This window comes from Typopeltis vanoorti, chromosome 2 (assembly GCF_054136105.1).
Source record: "Typopeltis vanoorti isolate ZY-2024b chromosome 2, IOZ_Tvanoo_1.0, whole genome shotgun sequence".
Classification (NCBI taxonomy): Eukaryota; Metazoa; Arthropoda; class Arachnida; order Uropygi; family Thelyphonidae; genus Typopeltis; species Typopeltis vanoorti.
In genome coordinates, this window is record NC_143550.1 from 36,766,855 (window position 1) to 36,793,205 (window position 26,351).

General features: G+C 36.0%; 1 protein-coding gene across 8 annotated transcripts in view; it reads right to left on the minus strand.

Moving 5' to 3' along the window:
• Nucleotides 1-26,351, minus strand: part of LOC150108925 (myocardin-like) — a 456,675-nt gene that overhangs the window by 35,626 nt on the left and 394,698 nt on the right. For all 8 annotated transcript variants that reach the window (XM_090411030.1, XM_090410986.1, XM_090411004.1 and 5 more), the window contains one exon: nucleotides 13,360-13,631. In XM_090411030.1, coding sequence (XP_090267156.1) covers nucleotides 13,360-13,631 — 272 coding nt within the window. The remainder of the gene's footprint in view (nucleotides 1-13,359; nucleotides 13,632-26,351) is intronic.

The following is a 26,351-nucleotide window of genomic DNA, read 5'->3' on the forward strand; positions in this document are numbered from 1 at the left end:
ATAAACTAAATTTATTATATTAACTGATTGTAGGAATGCCCCACATTGATGTTTTCATACCTTTGCTTAAAACTTTGTCAGTAAATGAGTTCCACTCATCACAAGTTCAAATTATAGACCATTCAGAATCTCTGGATTGTTGGATTCGAGCCATTCAAGCATTTGGTTAAGGCCTAAATTCAGAAATATATGGACAGGAATATGGCACACTATAGTGGGACTGTATCCCATTCTGAAGGGAGGTCTCGTCTTAATAATTCACTCAGCTCTGTATTGTATAATAAAGTGATAGTCAAGCAGAATAAGGAATACATTATCCTGATCTTGCAAAACCATGGCCTGACATGCATAGAAGTGTCGAAGGGTCTCGCATCTGTGGACAATCAGTAAATTCTACTACATACTGTACGCACATAGATTTTATATTAAGTCCATTCTATATTAAAATACAGTAACTTAATAACTTACTATATTAAAATGTGTACTGGGATAGCACTGTAGGATCAGAGCTAGACAGCTGGAAGAAGACTCCACACAGCCTTTTAAGGAATTCAGAGAACTAGCAAGGATTTTTGACCTAATGACCAATTCTCATCTTGTTGTGGTGCATCCTATTAGTAGGTATTTACCTGAATGAATGAGGATGGGCTGGAAATTTGGATGACTAAACTATATACTGTATTGGCTTACACCAAAAGACAATGTCATAGCACATAGATGGCGAACCAATGGCACACATGCCAGAGGTGGCACGTCCGAGAATTTTGCCGGCTCGTCAACGATTCACAGGCGATATCCTTTTATACGCTTATAAATTATTCAACTTTTTTTTAATTATTACAATATGTACAAGTTAAATGTTGTTTTACACGAGAGAGCAGCTATGAAGACGTGCATATGATTCGTGCGGTATTAACAAAAAATCACCGAACCAAAGACAAAGGCAACTGACTATTGTTGTGTTGAAATACTAATTCTCTTCAATCGAATTCTATAACATCTGAAACTGTCATAACAACATTCGCTATATATTTCTTAGTTTTAACACATTCACGATGGGGTGTCATTTGTCATTCAGATGGTACTTCTCATTACAAGCAGGCTCAACTCACACAAAGTTTTAACCCTTGGTTGAATTTTATTGCTGCTTATTTGAGCTGGCAGGCGAACTCACACACATTATATGGCATGTTTCAATTCGTGGTAGAATTTTATTTGAAGTTAGCCTTTGTGATCTGTCATAATGACATAGAGAATTTCAAATGCAATAAAACAAACACTTATTTCATGTAATTGAAAAATTGGCAGAAGTTTTTAGTTAGATACTGTGTTTCCGGTGCAACATAGGGTTTTGAATGAGTCAATACAGCATAGTTTCTGTGAGAGGGGAATATGTGATTCATTAGTTAGTGCTGTTTTTATTCCAGTCATCTCCAATTGCACTATTTGTTGAGAAATATATTACATTGGGAAGGGCTTGTTGCTAACAGCAGGGAGCGAGTTATCGCCTCAACGTGAACATGTTCAAACATTAAATTATATATTTAGTTTAATCCTTTATCCGAGTGTAAGCTAGCAAAGTTTGCACCTGAAGTATCTTCAGGACTGGGGCAACTGGTGACAAAGGTAGACTGACTTCACATCACTTGCCTAAGTATCCCATAATGCAAAGCACATCTTCTTGCAGACATGTATAATATTATGCATAATGGGAAGGGTCACTACCCAGAACAGATCTTTATAGAGGTCTCTTCAGTCAGAGCCAGACCCAGAGGTGATATCAAGGTTGAAGTAATGCAGAAGTCATATTTTCCTATACCAGTTGCCAAAAGTGTCACACCTTATTATTAAATTACTCTGGATTAGAGAGAGATGTTTGAAGTTTTTTCACTTGGTTAGACATGAATTATATATTTAGTTTAATCCTTTATCCAAGTGTAAGCAAACAAAGTTTGTACCTGAAGTATCTTCAGGACTGGGACAACTCATGGCAAAGGTGGGCTGACTTTACATCACTTGCCTTAGTATCCCAGAATGCAAAGCACATCTCCTTGTAGACATGTATAATGCTATGCATTATGGGAAAGGTACCCAAACTGGTTTTGACCTTTATTGAGGTCTCTTCAGTGGGAGCCAGACCCAGAGGTGATACCAAAGTTGAAGTAATGCAGAAGTCACATTTTCCTATATCAGTTGCCAAAAGGTGTCCCACTTCAAATATCTTTCTCTAATCCAGGTAATTTAAGAATAAGGTGTGAAAATATGACTTCTGCATTACTTCAACATTGGTATCACCTCTGGGTCTGGCTCCCACTGAAGAGATCTCAATAAAGGTTGAAACCAGACTGGGTAGTGACCCTCTCCATATTGCATAGCATTATACACCCTCTGTTCAAAAAGAAACTGAACTTTTCGAAAATAGAAGAAACTAGTGCTGCCACCTGTTGTATCTTTTTGTTGTCGAAAGCGGCAACCTTCATTAATGTTTTGTCAACTGTTTATGACATTTGTTTCATTAGAAGCCGAGTTATAGTGCCAAGAGTGACAGTGTGTTTTGATGAACAGTAAGAAAATGAGTTTCAAACAGAGAGCTGCGATTGACTTTTGTGTTAAACTTAGTAAAAGTTTTACCGAAATGCATCAAATGCTTCAAAAAGCATACAGTGATGAATGCTTATCCTGCACTCAAGTTTACAAGTGGTTTAAGCAATTTCAAAATGGTTGTGAGACACTTGAGGACAACGAAAAGCCAGGCCTCAGCGAAGTTAACATCCATAAAGTGCGCGATTTCATCAAATAAAACCCAAAATTGTCTGTGAGATTGATTGAAGATGAATTGGGGATTCCAAAACAACTGTGCACAGCATTTTGACCAAGAGTTTGGACATTCGTAAATTGAATTCGCGATTTGTTCCCCACAAGTTGACAAAACGATCAAATAATTTATCGAATTGAACACTGCAAGGACCACATTAAAATTGGTCATAAGGAGTCAAACTTCCTTGAAATGATCGTTACTGGTGACGAAACATGGTGTTTTGAGTATGAGCCTGAAACAAAGCACCAGAGTGCTGAGTGGAGACCACGAGAAGAGGGGATCTGAAAAAAAGTCGCTTGGAGAAGTCAAATTACAGATAATGTCGATTTGTTTCTACGATTCCAAGGACATTATCTACAAAGAATTTGTTCCAGGGGCCAAACAGTCAATGGTGAGTTTTATCTCAAAGTTTTGAAGCGATTGATAGCGAAAATTCGTCACGTACGGCATGAATATTGTGATGACCGGCCTTTCATCAAAACACACAGTTACTCTCTGCACTATAACTCGGTTTCTAATGAAACAAATGTCATAAATAGTTGACACAACACTAATGAAGGTTGCCGCTTTCGACAAGAAAAAGATACAACAGGTGGCGCCACTAGCTTCTTCTATTTTCGAAAAGTTCGGTTTCTTTTTGAACAGAGGGGGATGTACATCTTCACAAGGAGATGTGCTTTGCATTATGGGAGATACTAAGGCAAGTGATGTGAAGTCAGTCCATCTTTGCCACGAGTTGCCCCAGTCCTGAAGATACCTCAGACGCAAACTTTGTTCGCTTACACTTAGATAAAGGATTAAAGTAATATATAATTTATAGTCTAACCAAGTGAAAAAAGTTCCAATGTTCAAATATTTTTCGTGTGCAAAATATATGCAAACTTTTTAATGTCTTTTTTCATAAAGTAAAATCATGGGTGCGAGTTATACTCGAGGACAAGTTATATTCGAGTAAATATGGTAAACATTTCGCCGACAAGTTGACATCCTTCTACTGCTTCTCCTGCTCAGCTGACTTCTATGGTGAGTTACAATGCATAAATATTTTTCTCATTCCCGTTTTTTTTTTTAAACCAACATCATTAAAATCAATTTAATAATAAAATAATCAATTTTACACTGAATAATATTATAAATGTATATAAAAATAAATATTATAAATAATTATTTATAAAATATTATAAATAAATTAATTAAGTTAGATTAATTTTCTATTAATTTTTCCACTTTTAAAAACTGCCTGGCATGTCAGCAACCGATTTGTAAATTTTTGGCATGCACACAGAAAAAGGTTCGCCACCACTGTCATAGTAGATGGGTATTACCTTAAACAGGGCCTCTGCTGTTTCTGTCAAGGAGTAGGGTGAAAAATGGAGTCAGTTACTGGAATCCAACTTAACTTAGCAGAATTCCAGATGTCACTATCAAAATAGGAAGCATTAATGGAAAAGAGATGGAACTGAGAGAAGAATTAGAGAAATATCATTTGATTTAATTAGCATTACAGATATCAAGAAAAAAACGGCGTATTTTTCAAAAGAACAAATACTTATTATTTTTACAATTAAGCATGAATGCTTGTAGTGCCTCCATTTTGTTTACTTTTATTATTTCATCCATCACTAAACTAAATAAGGCGAGACTTAATGAATCACCTTGTCTAAATCCTTTGATTTTCAAAGACCATCCTGCCATCTTTTCCTTAGTCTCCCTCCATTTCTGTTTCCTTTTGATATCTAGTTTTTTACTTTCTCTGCCAATCCGTTATCTCTTGTATTCTCTCTGTATGATTTTTCCATTTTTCTTTCTGTTTTTGGATCCAGTCATTTATTGGCTGTATTTTACAATTTCTTTCGGGGGGGGGGACCTCACCCCTATCAAGCACGTCTCTCGGGTGGCAGATGAGGAAAGTCCAAGTGGGCAGCTCCGAATAATGAATAAGAAGCCGTGGACCAAAGGTGCACTTCACAACTATGGTCAAGAAGTGCTGTAGACCACTATAAAGATGCCAGCAAGTAGAAGAAGAAAAAGGTCCCCAGTCCTGCATGGCTCTTTGCAATCCACCAAGGTGGTGGTGAGAAATCTACAAGAACGGGGGGGGGGGGTGCTAAGAATCTTGCAGAGGAAGGTAGACCACCATCTGGAAATTCGACCCTATTTATTGGTTCTTTTAACACTCTAACTCTGTCTTCCAAATCCCATATTGATTTCCTGTTTCAAGAACTTCAAAATATAAAGTTTCATGTCCTTGCTATTTGTGAAACCCGAAGAAGCTGTGAATTAGCAGCAAAATGGAACAATGGCAACCAGATTTGCCTGGGAGCTTCAGATAAAGATACAAGGGCTGGAGGAGTTGGCTTCATCATAAATGAAAAGCTAATTAAAAATGTTATTTCTTGCATAATCTATTCTGAAAGACTAGGAACACTAAAATTAAAAATAGGAGAATCAGTAACAATAAAAATAATGGTAGCCTATGCACCCACCTCAATAGCTGACAAAGAAGAAATAGAAATCTTTTATGAATGCCTATGAGAAACATTACAGAAAAAAAAACAACATACACAATAGTGTGTGGGGATTTCAATGTAAAGATTGGAACAGGATTTATTGAAAAAAAAAAATACATAGGACAGTGGGGGAAACGGGAAAGAAATGAACAAGGTGAACTCCTGACAGAATTTGTAGAAGCAGAAAGGCTGTACATTATGAATAGTTTTTTTAAAAAGAGAACTGGAAAAAAGATGGACTTGGCAATCTTCAAATGAAGAGATGAGAAATGAAATTGATTTCATTCTAACAGATTGCAAAAAAATAATAAAAAATGTCTAGGTCATTGGGAAAACCTACTGCAACATTCAGTCAGACCACCATCCAATAAGAGCCACTCTTAAAATACATAGAAAAAAATGAAGAACACATACAGGTACAGTCTAACCATAAAAAACGTTCAAAACAGATAAACCTAGAAGAATTTAGAAAAAATGTGGAAAAACCGACTGGAAATTAAAAAATGACAGCGACAAAGATTTAACAAACTTTAATAATCAGTTAATGAACTGCAAAGAAAGAACCTCCTATGTACTTCCTCCTAAGACCAGGCAATGCCTATCAGCAAGAATGATAGAACTACTGAAGAAAAGAAGAATACTGAAAGATATAGGAAAAGACCATTTAGAATATAAAATTATCTGTAAACAACTGAGGCAGAATATCAAAGACGACTAAATTGGCAGAAGCAGCTAGGATCTGCAGTAGCCTAAAAAAAATAGAAAAAGAAATAAATCTAAAGCAACCACTATCATCAGCCTTCATAGACAATCAAGGAAACAGACACACAAACAGAGGTGAAATGGAAAAAACAGTAAAATCATTTTATGAGAACCTTTACTCATCTAAAGCATAGGTGGCCAACAGCAGTCCGGCAGGCAGCCCATAATGTGATTTTGTGCAGCCCGCAGCAGGATAAAAACTAAATTACATTATATGTATTATCGATTTAACTATTAGTTTCGACTGCAGATTTTCTGATTGATATACTAGTTATATTCATTATTTCTGATGACGGAAACAATTTATATTCTCGACACGGAATCAAAATTGCTTTAAAAAGATTACTCAATTTATAAAATCTACTGCTTCTCTGTGCGAGTTGTAGTAGTGGTGGTGGTGGTAGATTTTTATGCGCTCCAGAATAACGCATCATTGAAAGTCACTTGCTCTGCTCTCGTTACAGTGATCAGTTTCAGAGACTCAGTTTCACAGTTAACTGTGTCATTGTTCTTACTCTCCTTTCTAACAGACATCACACACCACATGAATGAACTCAACGTGAAGTTACAGGGACGTAACCAAACAATCTCAGATTTAGTTGGACACCTAGATGGGTTCATAAGTCGACTGAAGGTTTTTAAATTCACCCTAGTAGAGGAAACTTGGTACATTTCCCTTCCTGCAGGGAGTTGATATAGGAGAGCCATGACATTGACTTAAAGTTTTCTGTGCCAATGTTAGACCAACTTTTGGAGCAATTCGGTAAGTGATTTACTGACTTCAGTGACATGCGGCCACAGCTGACATTACTTAACAACCCAATGAAATGCGACATTTCAGAGCATCACGACACTATTCAATTGGAGCTGTCTGACCTTCAAAGTGACCCCTTTTTCCAGTCAAGGGTGGAGATAGACATTGACTTTTGGAAACTGGTACCAAAGGAAAAATATTCTGCATTGAGTGATTTCAGCTTGAGAATTGCATCTATGTTTGGAAGCACATGCATATATGAATGCACTTTCTCAACTATGAGGGAGGTTAAATCATCACAAAGAATCCGACTGACTGATGACTACCTTCAGGATTTGTTACGAATATCGCCATCATCGTTGAAAATCAACTTTGATGAACTTGTTGCCATACATGAACGGCCACAGTGTTCTCATTAAGTTGTGTTACATGTAAAAAAAAAACAGAAATATGTAATTAAATTTAATGTAACAACTTATATTTAAATCAATCAAGTATTTTATATTGTTCTCCCAGTAGTAAAATGATTTAACAAATATAGTAATTCAAAACATATAACTATTGCCTTGAAAAAAATGAAGAGTTTATTTTTATTTAAGTTCTGTCTAAAAGTGTGCGGCCCATTACTCTACCACCCATCATATATTGGCCCTCGTATAGAATGAAGTTGGCCACGCCTGATCTAAAGTAATCACGGCTCCAGTACAAGAAGAAAATTTGGAAATACCATCTGTCCTACCTGAGGAAACAAAATGGCTATCCACCATATGAAAAATGACCGATCACCAGGAATTGACGGTATAAAATCTGATGAATTAAAAATAGGTAGACAAGTACTCTTTAAAGCTCTAGCAGAAAGATTTACCTGATATATACAATGAGGGAAAGTACCTACCGAATGGAAAACATCAAAGACCATAATTCTGCATAAAAAAGGTAATAAAGACGACATCAGTAACTACAGACCCATCTGTCTATTAGCACACACACATAAAATATTTGCCAGAGTCATCCTAAACAGAATACAAACTTCTATCAACGAAAATAGCTGCAATGAATAGGCCGGTTTCAAAAAAGGCTTTTCGACAATAGATCACATTCAAATTATTACTCAGCTAACAGAAAGATGCAGAGAATACCAGATTCCACTTTGTCTTCTTTTTATAGATTTTAAAAAGGCATTTGACACTGTTGAATATAACGCAGTATTCCAAACTTTAATAGAACAAGGCGTAGAAAAAGCATACATCCAATTCATAAAAGATATCTACAAAAAAGGCACAACAAATATCACCCTTTTCAATTGCCTGATTAAAATTAACTTAAATAGAGGAGTACACATCAGGGCGATGTCTCATCACCTAATCTCTTCATATTTACCCTGGACAGCATCATTCAAAAAACTGCCATGAAAGGTGGAATAAACACTGATGGTGAAATATCCTATTATTCACTGATGATGTGGTATTAATATCTCACTCACCCAAACTCTTAGAATCAATGCTGAATAACATAAACCAAAACTGCCAAAAAATTGGATTGGAAATACATCCGGACAAACAAGATGGATGAAAAACAAATGCTGTAAAGATTATGCAATCACTCTAGAATCCCACACCATTGAAAAAGTTGAACATTACATCTACCTCGACCAGTCCATAAAAATGAATAATGTCATATCAAATGAAATAGCAAGAAGAAAAGAGCTGCTTGGATAGCCTTCAACAAAATAAAATCAACAATTACCAACTAAAACATAGATATAGAATAGAAATAAGAGCCCATCTTTTCAATAGTCACATCTTACCATCATTAACTTATGGCAGTGAAACATGGAACACAACTTTAAAAGAAGAACAAAGCTTAATAACAATTCAATCTGCAATAGAAGAATGTGCAATGTAAATAAAATAGACCACATAGACACACAGAAATCAGGAAAGAAGTCTGGACTCAAAGATGTAATAAAAACAATCTACAACAACAAAAGAAAATGGGCAGGACATCTCGCTAGAATGAGAGACAACAAATGGACAGTCAGAGTATGGTATCCGAGAGATACCAAAAGGAAACCTGGAAGACTAGCCTTAAGGTGGGAAGACCCAATGATTAAGAAAGTCAGAAGAAAATTGAGAAGAAAGGCACAAGACATAATAGCTGGACTCTTTACGAATGACCTGCAGTCATGGAGAAATCCCTACTGAAATCACAGGTCCATTAAGGTGCTCAAGGTAATTTTACAATTTTATCTGATTTGCAAGTTCTGGATTTTGTTTAACACGTTTGCACAGGGGCAGTGTTTGCATGTATGTAAACCACAAGTGGGAACTAGCATTACCATATGTATTCAACTTTTGCATCAGACAGTCGCATTTTTGCATAGCTTATATGTCATGTCAGTTACAACTTTATTAGTAGAAAATTTTATGTGTAAAATTAACACACACACATATATATAAGAAATCAAACATGATAAAGGTGACATGATAATTGAAGATATTACATATGTCTGAAGTAAGTAGTTTGAAGCATTGCAAAATGAAACAAGAACAGTGACAGAACAGTGGTAAAAAAAATATTCAAGAGGAATACATTGGGTATACATTTGTCTATTCTTGAAATAAAAAATGCCATCAAAAACCTCAAATGTGGAAAGGCAGTTGAATTTGATGATATCTGACTAGAAATGTTGAAATATGGAGGTATAAAAGTTCATAGTGGCTTCCCATTCAATTCAGTAAGCCTTGTACGTAGGTCGAATTCTGGATCATTGGAGTTAGAGCTCTCGTAGTATACCCATCTACAAAACGATGAAATAAAATTGTTTGTGAGAATTAAAGGAATTTTCTGCCAATTGTCACAGATAATATTCATGCAAGTATGCTTGAGAGAGAAAAAGAAAAATTGTATTCTCAGAGAAACTGGGAACAAACTTGATTCAGGCCAAATGAGGACGTCAGAATCAGATTCCATAATGACTGCCACCGGGATAAAATTTTAGCATATGATTTACCTGAAATCGGTGTAGTGGGAAGGCAGATAGTGAAATGATGATTGCAATATCTACAACCTTATTTCCCTTAATCACAAAGTGGCTTGGGATCCAACAGAAATGCATGTTCAAGGTAATCAAGGTAATTTTATCTGATTTGCAAGGTCTGGATTTTGTTTAACATGTTTGCACAGGGGCAGTGTTTGCATGTACTTTCATAACTGAAAGTAGCTTTCATAACTGAGAGAGACAGGACATGTTGAATGCAAGAGAGTCCAATGTTTCTGCAGCTCACTACACACAATAAATCTGTAGGGAGCTCCAGAATATATTCAGTGAATCTGAATATATAATACACCTTTAGCAGTGAAATTTTATATAATTTAAGGCAAGCTCTATAGTAGAGTTGGCAAACTTCTTGTCACTATATGAAAATCAGTAACAAAAAGAGGCAGTCCTAATGAAATTTTAGTGGTATCCTGAATATGGAGAGTATATATATAAAAGAACAATTAAAACATTTCAACTAATTAGATACAATATGTAGTAAAGATGGCAAATTAAATATGGAATAAGAGGAACATTAGTCAAAACACAAATTTTAGCTTATGGATATGAGAGCTGAATTAAAAATAGCTGATTAAAATGGACACCAAAGATGAGAGTTCTGAGAAAAAATATGAGTGAACAGATAGAATGAATGGCAAAATCATATTAAAAATTGAAGATATCAGGAAGGAACTCGGAATACTAAGTCATATAGTTACTTAAACAAAACAAGTGTTTGATGTCAGAATGCCAGGAAAAAGATCCAAGGAAGACCAAAAGCTAGGTGGATTGATGTTAGAAGTGATTATTAGAAACACATATTCACCAAGAAAGAATAAGTTTATTATTGCAAATATTTTGACCTGTAATTAACAAACCATCATCAGTGCATCAGCATGATCACAAGGTGAAGGCTAGAACAACTGCTAGGTGAAGCTATGTTGTTCTAACTTCACCTTGTGATCATGCTGATGCACCTATAATGGATTATTAATTTCAGGCTGAAATATTTTGCAATAATAAACGTACTATTATTTATTTCTGTGGATATATGTTTCTAATAATCATTACTATGTCAAAGGTGTCATTAAAAACTTGTAATCAGAAATACTGTACAAAAATAAAATATAAAACCTGACAATATTTGAGTACTGACAGGGATAAACACTGTTGACAGAAACCTTTCTGACATACTCTCCACCAGTTTGACTGTGAGTGATTCAAGAGAATTTTCTTCCCTCAACATATGCATTATTCTCGAATGTAATGGTCTAGCTCAAGGTTTCCCAAACTTTTTTTTCCTGGCCTGGTTACAGATTTGAATGTTCATAGAGTTTTCATTTATTATTATTATTATAAAGAAGCATTTACTTATACAAAAATATAAAGAAATTAAACTAAAGCCAAGTAATTTATTAATGAGAAGTGTGATGCCGTTGTTTGTTAACTAAAAACAAACAACAGCATGGAGGTTTGGAGGAAAAGATGACAACTTTATTCTTAAATCTGGTTCGACTTTCAATCAGTTTCTGTATTAATTTTAAGAAAAATCAGTGTTGAAAAGCCTGTTTCACACTTATAGGTTGTGACAAAAGGCATTAGAAATTTTATCGCTTTTTCTGCTAAAACTGGGTACTCCTGACAGCAAGACAACCAAAAATCCATCAGCGGTATTGTGTTGAAGTTGTCTGAATGCCGTATCACACGACAGTTCAATTGATTCAATATCTGAATCCGGCAATTCTATTATAATCTTGAATCCACCGGGCAAGGTACACATAATCAGTAAATATCAAAAAAATACACTCTCTCTTGATGCTTAACTCAAACTGAACAAGCAGAGTGAGTAAGTGGTGGGCAAGTAAAACAAATGCCAGGCTGCCAAACGATAAGGCTGGTGGCACGGTTGCCACCATGCAGCCTCGTCATTAGTTACCGCGAACAAAGAGACTTTGAAATGGTGACATGGATGGAGCGCATTTTTTGCCTCTATTAATTAAATTATTTATTTATTAGTCCTGATTAAGTGCTATTTATTTGTATTTTAGAGTTTCGTGAAAAAAAGAAAACCCCAAAATAAAACACCTAGGTTTTTGAGTTTTTTTAGGCGACCCGGCCTTTAGCTTTCATGACCCAGTACTGGGTCATGGCCCACCATTTGGGAAATGCTGGTCTAGCTTATACCTAACATTTGAGGTTCAACCCAAAATAGGTTCTGCTAGTTGAATATTGTGACTATGATAAAACACAGATGTGTTCTATAAAACTGCTGTATTGTATGAAGTATTGCATTATACAGAGATGTTGCATATCTGTTAGTGTTCCCTTCCAGGACTATGAGCAAAGGCCATACATGTTCATTATATTGGTACAGGCTGTGCATTAACTGCCACTTTGATGTTTGGCTTATGTGAAATTAATCCCTGTACAGGGATTCCATGTACAAAGATTATAAATTAAAAATGCCAAGAAATTATATTCTTGGTTTCATCCTTTATTCAGGTATAAGCAAACAAAACTTGTGCATGAAGTAATTTCACAAATGGGCTTCTTGTATATAAAGGCCTATATGACTTCACATCAATTGCCTTGACTACTTGTAAATGGAAATATGACTTCTGCGTTACTTCAACCTTGGTATCATTTCCAGGTCTGGCTCCCACTGATGAGATCTCAATGTCAAAACCAGTTTGGGTAATGGCCCTTCCCATAATGCATAGCACATATCCTTACAAACATTATACATGTCTATAAGGATATGTGCATTGCATTATGGAATACCAAAGCAATTGATGTGAAGTCATTAGCCTCTATATACAAGTAGTAGCCCAGTTGTGAAATTACTTCACGTGCAAACTTTGTTTGCTCACACTTGGATAAAGGATGAAACCCAGAATATAATTTCTTGGCATCTTTAATTTATAGTATAACCAAGTGAAAAAACTTCCAACATCTCTACAAAGATTATTTTTAGAATCAGCCATTGACTATGAAGCATTCTCCTAACCTGAACAAGTATGGTTGCATTAATTTGCCAAACATTTGGGAGATTTATCTTAAGATCGACTTCTACATAGCTATGATATTTATTTTTTACATTAGAGGGTGCCAAATTAGGATTATTCATTACAAATTGAATTGTTTCACTTACTCATTGTTGCAAGTGAAGTGTAACATGTTTTTTATGCTCTGAAGATGCTGGTTTATAATCCAGTGAAATATAAGCTAGTTAATAAACCTCTTTTTTATAATTTAGTTTGTTTCATGTCGTAATATCATTAAAATAAGTTATGCTTGTTTTTTTAGATTAATTTATCCCTAATTTTAATTTTATGACACTAGCATGCTAAAAATTCTGCAGCCTTTTATATCCAGTAAACTGAATTTATGTGAAATATATTGAAATGTGAACCAATTCTTATATTTTTACTTTCTCATTAAGATATTTTTGAAGGATTTCTGTACTTAATCTTACCTTGCTGTTGCTGCTGCTGTTGTTGTTGTTGATGCTGTAATACTTTTAACTGTAAATGGTGCTGGAGCAACTGACGCTGCAGTGTTTTGGAATCTATGGGATTACAGGTTGCACTCGATGCAACAGAAGTAGTAGGACAAGTTGTTACAACTGTTGCTAATGCAGATGGAATTTGGTTAATCGTCACCGGAACAGTCACAGTAGGAAAGATAGCTTGCTGAAGTGGTTGTGGATGGAATGATGTTGTTGACTGATTTAACTGCATTTGAGATCTTTTTTCAAAAAAATAAAATAATAATAATAAATAAATAAATAAACACATATGCACCATTATGTTTAAAATAATGATACTTGGAGACTGTATAGAAAGCAAAAAAATAATTATTGAAATAAAGAGCCTATGAGGCTTGAAAAAGAGGAATTTCCCTCAGAAATAGTTCAAGCCTATGAGGCTTGAACTATTTCTGAGGGAAATTAGTCCACGATAATTCAATTTAAAAATACAACATAAATTACTAATGTTACAATCATTTTAATTTTTATAGCTTTTCATTTAATGAATTTTGACAAAAAAAAAGGCTATTACATTTTACACTGTAAACACCAAAAAAAAAAAAAAAAAAAGAGTAAAAAAAATGTGATCACTCTTCCCATGCAGAAACAAATCAGAAATTAGCAATGATAGAAAGCAATAACAATAGGCTATCATGTTAGTCCACAAAATGCACATGAATCTGAACAAATTCTGGACTGGACATAATACTGGATGATCACAACTTATGAACAATATGTGTCCTATGAAATCCCTTTCATGAGTTATATTCCTTTTCTAAGTAGAATTTATCTTTCACACAAGATTTTTCAAAATTGCTAGCAAAATTCCCTTGTGGGGGGAGGGAGTGAATACAGGATATTATCATAATACTACATGAAAAAGTTAGATAGTTAATAATTTCCTATTACAATTTTTCCCCATATATGGCTTTTTCCTGCCATTCTGGCCAAAACTTTGTTTTCTAACATTTCCTCTCCCATTCTGTTTAAGTGACCATACGACCTCAGATAAGCTTTGCTAAATATCAAATTCTTTCCTAATATCCTCATTTTCAATATAATACTGCTACTGTATTATCTGTTCACTCCCCTAATCTTCCTCCAAATTCTAATATCCATAGCCTCCAATATTTGATGAAGTGTTCTGTTTCTAACCCGGCTCTCAGATCCATAAGTTAAAATTCGTGTGAACTCTGTCTTGAACACAGCTTATATATTTTAACTAATTTGTTACAGACCTGGTGTATCGTTGCAAGTAATGAAAAATGCATCACCAAATAGACTTTAATTATCCAAACATTGACTGGTAGCAGTAAAATCTCATGAGAAGAATGAAACTGAATTTATTGAGCTGTTGCAAGACAAATTTCTCAAGCAGCATGTGACAGAATGAACTTGAGATCAAAGAGTCTTCGATTTGATTATAGTTTCAGAGGGAGCTTCAGTTAAAGATATAAAAATTCTGTTTCTGGTGGATGACAATGTCATGTAGTACTCACTTGGGAAGTAGCTAAGTTTATGAATGTTCAATTCAAGAAAGGTTACATGCTGAACTATAAAGCAGGAAATTATGACCAACTGAGGAATATACTGAGTTCAGTGCAATGGTATCAGTTTCTGGATGGGAAGAATATTGACAGTCCATGGGAAGTATTTAAAAAATACTTAAATGATGCAATATCAGAATGTGTCCTGAGGGTTTGAAGAATAAATAGTGTAGGAGTCAAATGGATGTGAAAACTTATTAAGCAAGAGATTCGTAAGAAAAGAATGATGTGGAAGGAATACAGCGTGCATGAGGATGATGTCCATCATGAAAATTATAAGCAGCAGGCCAGAAGAATCGCAACTGTTGTACAGAAAGCTAAGTCTGAGTATGAAAAAAAAAAAAAAAAAACTGGCTCTGCAAGCTTAAGACAACTCACAAGAATTCTATCAATATGCTGCAAGTAAAAGAAAGAATGAACATGAAAGAATAACTTAATTGAATGCAGATGGTGAGGGTGACAGATGCAGAAGAGATTGTTTAGTTAATGAGTGCCCATTTTGCTGAAAGCTATCAAGCTGGTGCATGAAGCATTGAGTTCACTGCTACCTCTTCACTGGATGAAGAAACTCAGGTATATGAAGAGGAGGTATTAGAGCTGTTGCACAAGCTGAATAAAAATTCAGCAATAGGGACTGTTGGTTATCAGCATGGGTGGTAAAGAGTGTTCAGCTGAACTGGCTACTCCTTTTACCAAACAATATAATTTGAGTCTCAGAACAGAGATTCTGGAGGAGTGGAAAGAATGTATTATTATGTGACACCTTCAGGAAATCCAAGAACTCATAGTGAGAGGGTACACTACTCTATTTTGTGTGGCCTCTATATCTCACCTTCTTCTCCACTACTACTTAATTCTCCAACTACGACACTACTATTATCAACGCCATCTATCGCCCATCACCAACAACAGTATTTTTTGTCTTTAAATTGTGTGTGTTCTGAAGGCTGATTTGTCTGTATGTCTGATGAAAAACCCGAGTTTCCTGGAGAAAAAAACCCTGTTGTATGTTAATCCCATTGCACAAGAGTGGTGAAGATATTAGAAAAATTGGTAAGGGCTCACATTCAGAAATAGGTTGACAGTGAATCTCTACTTTGCAATGAACAGAATGGGTTTACTAAGGGAAGGTCATATTTTAGCATCTTGTTCACATTCTATAATAATGTTACCATTGACCTAAACAAGGGGAATGGATACATCATGATATTGTTGGATTTTGCTAAGGCTTTTGACAGAACACAGCATGGAATACTGTTGAAAAAATTGGAGAATATGGTTTTGATCATAATATATTAGCAGAATAAGAAGATAGCTGACTGATAGATATCAAAAAAGTGGTATATGGGATGTCAGTCTGTAAGATTTAAGGTTACCAGTGATGTACCACAAGGATCAGTTCTTGGTCCACTGTTATTCAATCCGTAGATTAATGACATTGGGAAGGATTTGACAAGCAAGCTATTTGCTGATGATTCAAAGACTGGTAGGGTAATAAGGAATACTGCTGATATGCAGTACTTGCAGAATGATTTGAATAGGCTGGAATTGTGGACACAAGAAAATGGATATCAGTTCAATGTCAATAAATGTAAAGTCATTCACTTTAGTGTGATTAGATATCGAATGCCGTATTATACTGGTGGGATTATGCTAAAAGAAACTGATTAGGCTAGGGATCTGGGATTGTTAGTAGATAGCAAGTTCAAGTTCAGGGGGGGAGGGGCATGTTGCAAAGATTACAAATACAACTCCAAATATAATTGCAATGCTGAAATGAAGTTTCACGTATAAAGATAAGGATGTCATTAAAAATGATATCAGGATTGTGGAATATTGATTATGAAAACAACTGAGAATTTGCAGACTGCAGGCATTATCAAACAGGGCATCATTGGAAGCTGAGAATGAATGTTGCTCAAAAGGGAGGCGAGGGCTAGATTTTTCTCTGAGTATTGCATTATTGGAATGGATTGCCATTGGATGTTGTGTGTGTGTGTAAGCAGTGCAAATGAATTCAAGAACAAGTATGATAGCTGGTGTGTGTAGTATGTGGCTTCCCTTGATGAGTCCCTGACTCCCTGGAGGTCTCTCTCTTAATAATAATTTCTCTCTAATACCACATAAATTTATTCAATTGACTTCCTACCATAACAGCTTTGCTAATCCTCTTGTCTATTTCCATATTTATTTGCATCTTCACTAAAAATTGTGCCTAAATAGCTGAAGTGTTTTACTTGTTCCACAGATTTTCCATTTAGGATGCAGTTCATGTTTTTGATGTGTCTGCCTATTTTCACTTGTTTTGTTTTTTTATTTCTGATTTTCATACTAAATTTATTACAGCAATTATTTAATTTAGTTGGGGAATCCTGCAGAACCTTGTACTGGTATTTAGGAGTATAAAGTAAACAGTTGAGATTAACATCTCTAATTTTGATATAGGTTTAATGTCACCTTCCATCGTGATGTGATCTGTATAGAAGACTGAGTATAGATAACGTGCCTCCTTTTCTCATAAAACACCATATTGGGCAATATAATTACTGTAGCATCTTTAAAAGCTTTCCCTCGGCACCTTGTCATATGCCTTTTCTAGATCTGCAAAACTTAAATGCAGATCATTATATTCCCATGATTTCTGAACTGTTTATCTTAAAGTGAAAATCTAATCCTGACAACCACTATTTTGCCTGACACAGCTTGTTTTTCTCCAAGCTTCCTTTCTACAATTTTTCTTAACCTTTGCTCAAGTATACTTGTGTAAATCTAACCAGAAATACTGAGCAGAGAAATTTCATTGTAATTCTTATATTCAGCTTTATTTCCCTTTTAAAGACGGGTATTATGACAGCTATCATCCGATCATCTGGAATTTGATCCCTCTGATCAGGCTTTCTAAATTTCTAAATACAGTGGTGGTGTAGCCACTGTACAACTTTTATACCTCCTCCATATTTCAGCATTTCTGATTGAATATCATTTGAATAGTAGGTTTTTGCTGGCTTTCTCTACTTTACTGATATATATATTCCTGATTGTATTCCTACTGAGTGTCACTGCTTATTTCATTTAGGAATCTTTCAAAGTAATCAATCACTCCAGACATTTAGAATATCTTTATCATCACTTTTTGTGTCATATTTATTATCTTTGATTTCTTTTACAGTATTCTTTCCTCCACATCTGAGCTTTTTCAATAGCCCCAAAAATATTTTCCACCTTCCTGATATTTAGGTTCTGATTTCTTACTAAAGTCTTCCCATGACTTTTGTTTACCTAGTTTTACATAATTCTTCTCTTTCTTATGTTTTTTTCTGTATTTTCTCAGAGCACAAGTGGACATACTTGCCAAGAACTTCAATATACAGTGGTACCTAGATATGAGTTTCATTCATTCCATGACCGAGCTCGTAAGTCAAAATGCTTGTATCTCAAATCAATTTTCCCCATTGAAATTAATTAAAATGAGATTAATTCGTACCAGCCCCCAAAAAATCACTCCTTTTTTTTATAATAATGTATTTATAATGAACAAATATCGTATACAAACAAAATAAAACCAAATACTGTACATACATACATACATGTAAAAGAGAATCTAAAGAAATAAACAGATGTTGGCGGGGACGATTAGTGTATGGTATTAATTTTTTCTTTCACTTCACTTTTGTTTAACTTAATTTTCTTCTTCACTAGTTTTTTTCTTTTTTGCCATGCTTTCGTCACTGTCATCCGCAGGGCGTTTCAATAGAAACCTGTCCAAGGAGCTTTGTTTCTTCCTCCCTTTTAGAATGTTTCTGAAATGAGGTAGGCAAGTCATTAAATAGAGCCGCTGCATGACAATTCCAACTTTTTCAGGGTGTTTCTTTTCAATAAAGTCTGAAACTTTTTCCCACATTGCCAACACTTTCTTTATCTCACTTAAAGAGATAACCTCCTCTCCCTCTTCGGTTGTACCAATCTCCTGCAGAATCTCCGTATGTTGCTGCGTGTGTAGTTCCATCAACTCCTCCATCATCAGTTCCTCGGAATGTGCGGCGACAAGGTCTTCGATATCTCCCTCATCCACCTCGAGGCCCATGGCCTTTCCGAGGGACACAATCTCCTCCAGCACTTCCTGTTCAGGTCTAAATCCTTTAAAGTCCCTTTCAGCCACAGCTTTTTCCAGGCAGATGTCAAAGTCCTTTTTGTAACACCCTGCCAGGCCATATAAATAATTTTGAGGAATATGACAATGTTATAGTGGTCCTTCCAGAACTCTTGAAGGGTGAGGTTTGTGCTCTCCATAACCTAAAAGCAGCGTCGGAACATGTGTTTGGTAAAAAGTTTCTTGAAATTGGAGATCACCTGTTGGTCCATGGGCTGTAGGATAAGAGTGGGTGGTGTTGGGTGGAAAGTAGAGAACCTTTATAAAGCTGAACTCCTCGAGGATGTCGTCCTCAAGGTTTGGTGGGTGGGAAGGAGCACTGTCAAGGACGAGAAAGGCTTGCAGGGCAAGTCATTGACCTGGAGGTATTCCTTAACAGCAGAACCAAAGACCAAGTTGACCTACTGCACAAAAAACTGCCTGGTGACCCACGCCTTTGGATTTGCCCTCCACATAACCTGCAGTTTTTCTTTTAAAACCTTATGTGTCTTTAAGGCTCTGGGGTTTTCTGAGTGGTATACGAGCAGCGGCTTGATCTTGCAGTCGCCACTCGCGAGGGTCAACCTATCCTTCATGGGCTTGTGACCTGGCATCTTCTTTTCTTCTGCCATTATGTAAGTTTTGCTTGGCATCTTCTTCTTCCAGAAGAGCCCTATCTCGTCACAGTTGAAAACTTGTTGGGGAATGTATCCTTTGGCTTCGATCAATTCAGCAAAGGTTTTTACAAATTCCTCAGCTGTCTTAGAATCAGAGCTTGCTGCCTCACCATGCCTGACAACGGAGTGAATGCTGGTCCTTTTTCTGAAATTTTTGAACCACCCACGACTGGCTTTGAACTGCTCTTCTAAAGCCTCCTGTGCTGAAGTATCTGGGGTCTGCTGCAGCAAATCTGGTAAATGGCTCGTGCCTTCTCACAAATTACAGTCTCTGTCACAGTGTCTCCTGCGAGCTGCTTTCCTGTCAACCAAAAAATCAGCAGGGTTGTCCATCTTTTCATGGACGGAGTTGCGCAGTTTTGAAATAATTTTTACACCCTTAGCTGGAGTTATAGCCTTTATCGAGTCCTTCTGCTTCAGAATAGTACATATTGTAGAAGTAGTGGGATCGTACTGCATTGCCAAGTCTATTACTCTTACACCTTGCTCATATTTTTCTATTACCTCACACTTTAATTCCATGGATATCACCTTTTTCCTTTTCTCACCACTGTTCTTTACACTCACCTTCTTTGGACTTATGGTTATATGAAAAAAATTAGCTAAATAACTGTACATACAAAAAAAAAACACAAAATCAAAACTCAACACAACAGAAATGCTTCTGCGGTGAGGTAAACGTCTGAACGACGCGCAAGACTCGGGAATCTGAGCAGAGTTGTGGTTGTGACATCACCGAAGCAGGCTCGTATCTCAAATTCTGGCTCATAACTCAAGGCAAAAAATCGACCTAGTGACGGTTCATATCTCAAAAAACTCGTATGTTGGGGCACTCGTATCTCAAGGTACCACTGTACTTATGTCTTTTCCTTGACTGTCTCTTTAACTTCCTGAGTGTACCATGGAGTTCTAATTTTTCAATCCTTCCAGGCAACTTCACCACATGCTTCTCTGGCTGAATCAGTCAATGTTTTCTTCAGAGTTTGCTAATGAATTTCATGGTTTCGTTATTGTTTTCAAACCCTTTCATTTTTCCTCTAAATATTTGTAAATTTGATGCTACAGTTCACCTTTGATTCATTTTAAAATTTTCTTATATACTGTTTTTTTCAATACAATATTCAATTTTATTCTACTCAAAACTAAAACTTTTTTAAATAACGAAACCTGTGGTGCGATCATAATTAAAAGAAACACACGTATTAACCACAGTGAAAATTATTTAATTGTAAATATTTCATCCTAAGTATCTTAGGACATCATCAGTACAGTAGTTTGAAACAATAATAGAAATAACATACAGTTAGGGCGCATGATTATTATTATTACTATTACTATTATTACGGGCAACTCCAGGGAGTCATTGGACTCATCGAGGGAGGCCCCAAATCATATTCATCACAACTATTTGACATTCATACAGTATCTATCATACCTCGCCTTAAACTCATTCACTGTCACAGCATCCACCACAGACTCAGGGAGCGCATTCCACTCATTCACTACTCTAAAAGTAAAGAACCCAGCTCTAACACCTTTACTAACCACACTTTTGCCCAGTTTCCATGGATGTCCCCTAGTCCTCCCACAACCAGCCCTGTACTCAAAAATATCTTCTGAATTAATTTTATAGAAACCCTTCAGTAATTTGAATGTCTCAATCATATCTCCCCTCCTCCGCCTATCAACCAATTTTTGCAACCCACAAATCCTCAACCTGTTCTCATACGGTTCATTCCACAGACCTGCTATCATCTTGGTCACTCGCCTCTGGATCCTCTCCACCTCCTCCCCATCAAGAAGAAACCTAGGTGACCAAATCTGAGCACAGTAGTCTAGATGGGGTCTTATCAAGGCTCGATACAGAGGAACAATAACCTGCTTGTCATCTTATTCTTCAGCAACCAAGTGATTTGATGAGCTGTTTTGGTCACTTTTGCAATGTGTCCCCTAAATTTCAATTCCTTATCTACCAACACTCCTAAATCTCATGCCTCATCAATTTCCTGGAGCACGGTTCCACCAATGCAGTAAACTGCCGCCAATCTTTTCACCCCAAAATGCATAACCTTACATTTTGCCACATTAAACTGACATCCATTCTCCTTAGCCCAGACCTCCAATCTATCCAAATCATCCTGCAAAATTTTGACGTCATCTGCATTCACTATTGCCCTACCCAACTTCGCATCATCCGCAAACAAATGAACTGTTCCTCTCAGATCATTTCCTATATCATTTATGAACAAATTAAACAGCAGTGGTCCAAGAACAGATCCTTGTGGCACACCACTAGTCACAGGCCGTCTTGTGGACTCTACTCCCGAGTAAACCACTCTCTGATATCTCTCCGTCAACCACCCTCCTATCCATCTCACCAACCCTATGTCCATTCCCATATGCTGCAATTTACTGATTAGAATTCCATGTGGAATCCTGTCAAAGGCCTTGGCAAGGTCCAGTAGAATCACCGTAAACCCATTACCCTTATCCAGTTCAGCCGTCACTGTGTTATAATATGTGAGCAAGTTACTGAGGCATGACCTACCCTTCACAAAACCATGCTGTCCCCGATACAGTATCCCATTTTCTTCTATCCAATCTTGTATTTTCCTCTTGACTATTTTCTCTAAGACCTTGACAATGATTCCTGATATGCTAATCGGTCGGTAATTTACTACAGCAGTCTTGGAACCACCTTTATGCAGTGGAACTATTTTCCCCTCTTTCCACCCGCTCGGGACTAACCCAGACCCGAGACTCAAATTAAACAAAATGGTCAAGGGTACTGACAATTCTTTAGCTGCTTCTCGTACAACACGAGCTGGTATACCATCCAATCCCACAGATGTATTGACATTGAGGTTATGCAATAGACTACTCACCTCCACTTCATTAACCACAATTCCCGTATAATCTACTGGTTTATTCGTTTCTGCAATGTCACCACCTGGATGATATACTTTTGCAAAGTGCTCACTCAGTAACTTAACTATCTCAACTGATTCAGTTACCTCCCTACCATCGGCATTCTTTAAAATCAATCTGCCATGTACATTTTTCCTTTTACTTGCTACATATCTAAAAAACTGTTTAGGATTCTCTTTAGCCTGCATGGCCAATGTTCTTTCGTAATCCTTTTTTGCTTTTCTTACCACACTCGTCACCCTTCTGGCCTGTGCTTTATACCGTTCATGTGCCTGCCTATTTAATGAGATTACAATAGAATCTCATTAAATGTGCGTAACGTGTTACAGAAGTAAAAAATAAATAAATAAATAAATAATAATTAATTATTTGTCATACAAAAATTGTGTTAATTAATTAATTTTTTTTTTAACTTCTGTTAAAAAAAAAAAAAACTCAAGTTACTGGATGAAACACATCCATAAAGCAAGAAATCATCAAAAGACTCGAAACATGACCTCTTAGAATATATGATTCACCGAAACTACATAACAGAAACTGTCTATTTAGACCTATTGTGGATTCTATACAGTTCCATGTATAAAATATCACGATTTCTGTCTAACCTTCTCCCTCCCCTACTTGTCCACTCAACTTCCTTAATAAAAAAAAAAAAATCACAGAATTTCATACAAAAGACATTAAACTGGCAGATACAGGCATGTTAGTAAACTTCAACATTGTCTCTTTCTTCACTAATATCCCTCACAAATGGAGACAATACAATTGTTAATCCCAAACATTTCCATTTGATGATGTGCAATTATTCAAATCTGCAATCTCATCAGGTTACTTTACATGGAAAGATAAAATATATAAACAAGAAGGAACAGCAATGGGCTCACCATTATCACTTAACTTAGTCAACTTTTTTCTTGAGCACCTAGAAGATAAAATTTTTGCTCTTGACCCAAAACCATCATTTTGGCTATGATATATTGATGACATCTTTGCAGTCTAGAGTCACACAGAACAATACTCATTTCTAAAAAATATCAGAAACCTACATCCTCACATCAAGTTCACACTAGAAAAAGCATCATCAAAAGGTATTTCCTTTCTTGATGTACACATTCAACGTAAATAAACAAGATGGTTCCATTTCCACTTCTGTCTACCAAAAACCAACTTTTTCAGGTCGTTATATCCACAATACATCAACTCACCATCCATCTCAAATATATGGTATCTTGCTACTTGGTGTATACTAAGTGTTCCTGTAACTTGCCTTACTGTGGACAAACAGGAAAATTTATAAACAAACTTATCTCTGAACATCAAGACCACATCCATATTATCAAACCTCACAAATCTGGCCCTACACAACATGCAATTGAAAATGCTAACTACAGGATTCAATGGCAAAACACTAAGCTACTACATAGATCTATATACAAGCATGAACGTTTATGTAAAGAAAGTACTGAAGCTTTATGTTATTGACCCAATCTTAATCAGAACAATTGTTTCACTATTCCAAAAGTCTGAGAAATTGTTATGTTCAATTGTATAAAATAAATTCATCTGTTATATTTTAATTGAACTGAATTTTAATTACAGCCCAATAATAATTAAGGGGATACAAATCCCTTGTTGTTCAACTGCCAGTAAGCAAAACTCTAAGATCGAGAACTACAAATCTACGAGTTTCATATATACCGAAAAACTATCGGTGAATCCAAGTGTAAATGATCACTTGGTAGTACAACACCAAGGCAACTCGAAACAAAGGTGCAGCAAGCTCCCTCACTATCCTTGATATTTTCTCATAATGTAAAAACACAACCCCTAGGGGATGTAATACTGATATACAAACACACCTTTATGGTGGCATTCGTATAGTAAAGGTATGTATGTTCTTTTCACTTAAACCTTGTTATCTTCCAGGTCTACCTACTCACTGATGAGACCTCAAAAAAGGTTGAAATTGGTCTGGGTAGTGACCCCCCCCCTCATAATGTAATTACAGTATTACATCCCCTAAGGGCTGTGTTTTTACATTATGAGAAAATATCAAGGATAGTGAGGGAACTTGCTCCACCTTTGTTTCGAGTTGCCTTGGTGTTGTACTACCAAGTGGTCATTTACTTGGATTCGCCGATAGTTTTTCGGTATATATATGAAACTCATAGATTCGTAGTTCTCGATCTTAGAGTTTTGCTTACTGGCAGTTGAACAACAAGGGATTTGTATCTCCTTAATTATTATTAAGGATGCCAGAAAAATAGCCGTTTGGCTTTCAATTTATGTTATACAGCCCAATAGGTTTAATCCTTAAACCCGCTACTGTATGAGGGTGGTCTGAAAAGTTCTCGACCTCAACCTCAACCACTGTCAGCAAGATTTTTTTTCTAAGTTGGTACATCTGTCATAAGCATCCATGTGAAATTGCAAGTCATTCTATCAAGAAGTTTGTTTTATATAGCTGTCTGAAGCAAAAGTGTTGTCTATATCCCTTGAAATGGAAAAAATTGAGTATCGTGTAGTTATAAAATTATTTGTAAAAGAAGGTTTAATGCCAAAAGAAATTCGTTCAAAGTTCATAAAAGTTTACGGACACTCTTCTCCTTTGTTTTCAACAATTAAAAAATGGGCTATCGAGTTTAAACGCAGCTGGCAAAAAGTGTAACACCACCAGAAATCACTGATCAAGTGCACGACATGGTATTGGATGACCAGCGAGTCAAAGTGTGTGAAATTGCTGAGACTATAGGCATTTCAAAAGAACATGTAGGATATATTTTGTATGAAGAATTGCAAATGAAAATGCTTTGTGCAAGATGGGTTCCACGCTTGCTCACAGCAGATAAAAATGCACTTGCATGAAAATCTCTAAATAGTGTTTGGAGCGTTTTAACAAGAATAAAACTGATTTTGTGTGTCGATTTATTACTATGGATGAGATTTGGATTCACCATTACACACCAGGATCCAAACAGCAGTCAAAACAGAGGACAGAAGGGTTGTTCAGCACCAAAGAAGACAAAGTCGGTTCCATCAGGAGGAAAGGTCATGGCATCGGTGTTTTGGGGTGCTAAAGGCATTTTGTTTATTAATTATCTTGAAAAGAGTAAAACAGTAACCAGGGAAAATAATATTGTGATCTTTTAACCAGACTAGATGAAAAATTTGTGAAAAAAGACCTGGTTTGCAAAAGAAAAAAATCATCTTTCATCAGGACAATGCACCTGCCCACAAAGGTGTTTTGGCAATGGGAAAATTGAGGGATCTGCACTATGAATTATCGGAACATCCACCCTATTCCCCAGATTTGTCTCCCTCTGGCTTCTGTCTCTTCTCAAAACTAAAACTCTTCCTCGTTGGTCAACGTTTTTCTTCAAATCAAGAGGTGATTGCAGCTGCAGAGGAAATATTTTGCAGATCTTACTGAGAACCATTACAGGATAATGGTGCTGGAATATTAGTCTTAAGGGAGATTATGTTAAAAAATAAAAATAATTTTAAAATTATAAATTTGTTTTTTCATTGTTAGGCCGAGAACTTTACAGACTACCCTTGTATATATAAAAGGATTCTAATTTAAGCATGCATGCAATTGTTTTTTTGAATTTAGCTTGTTTGTTAATTGTACTGATGATGTCGTATGATACATAAGAT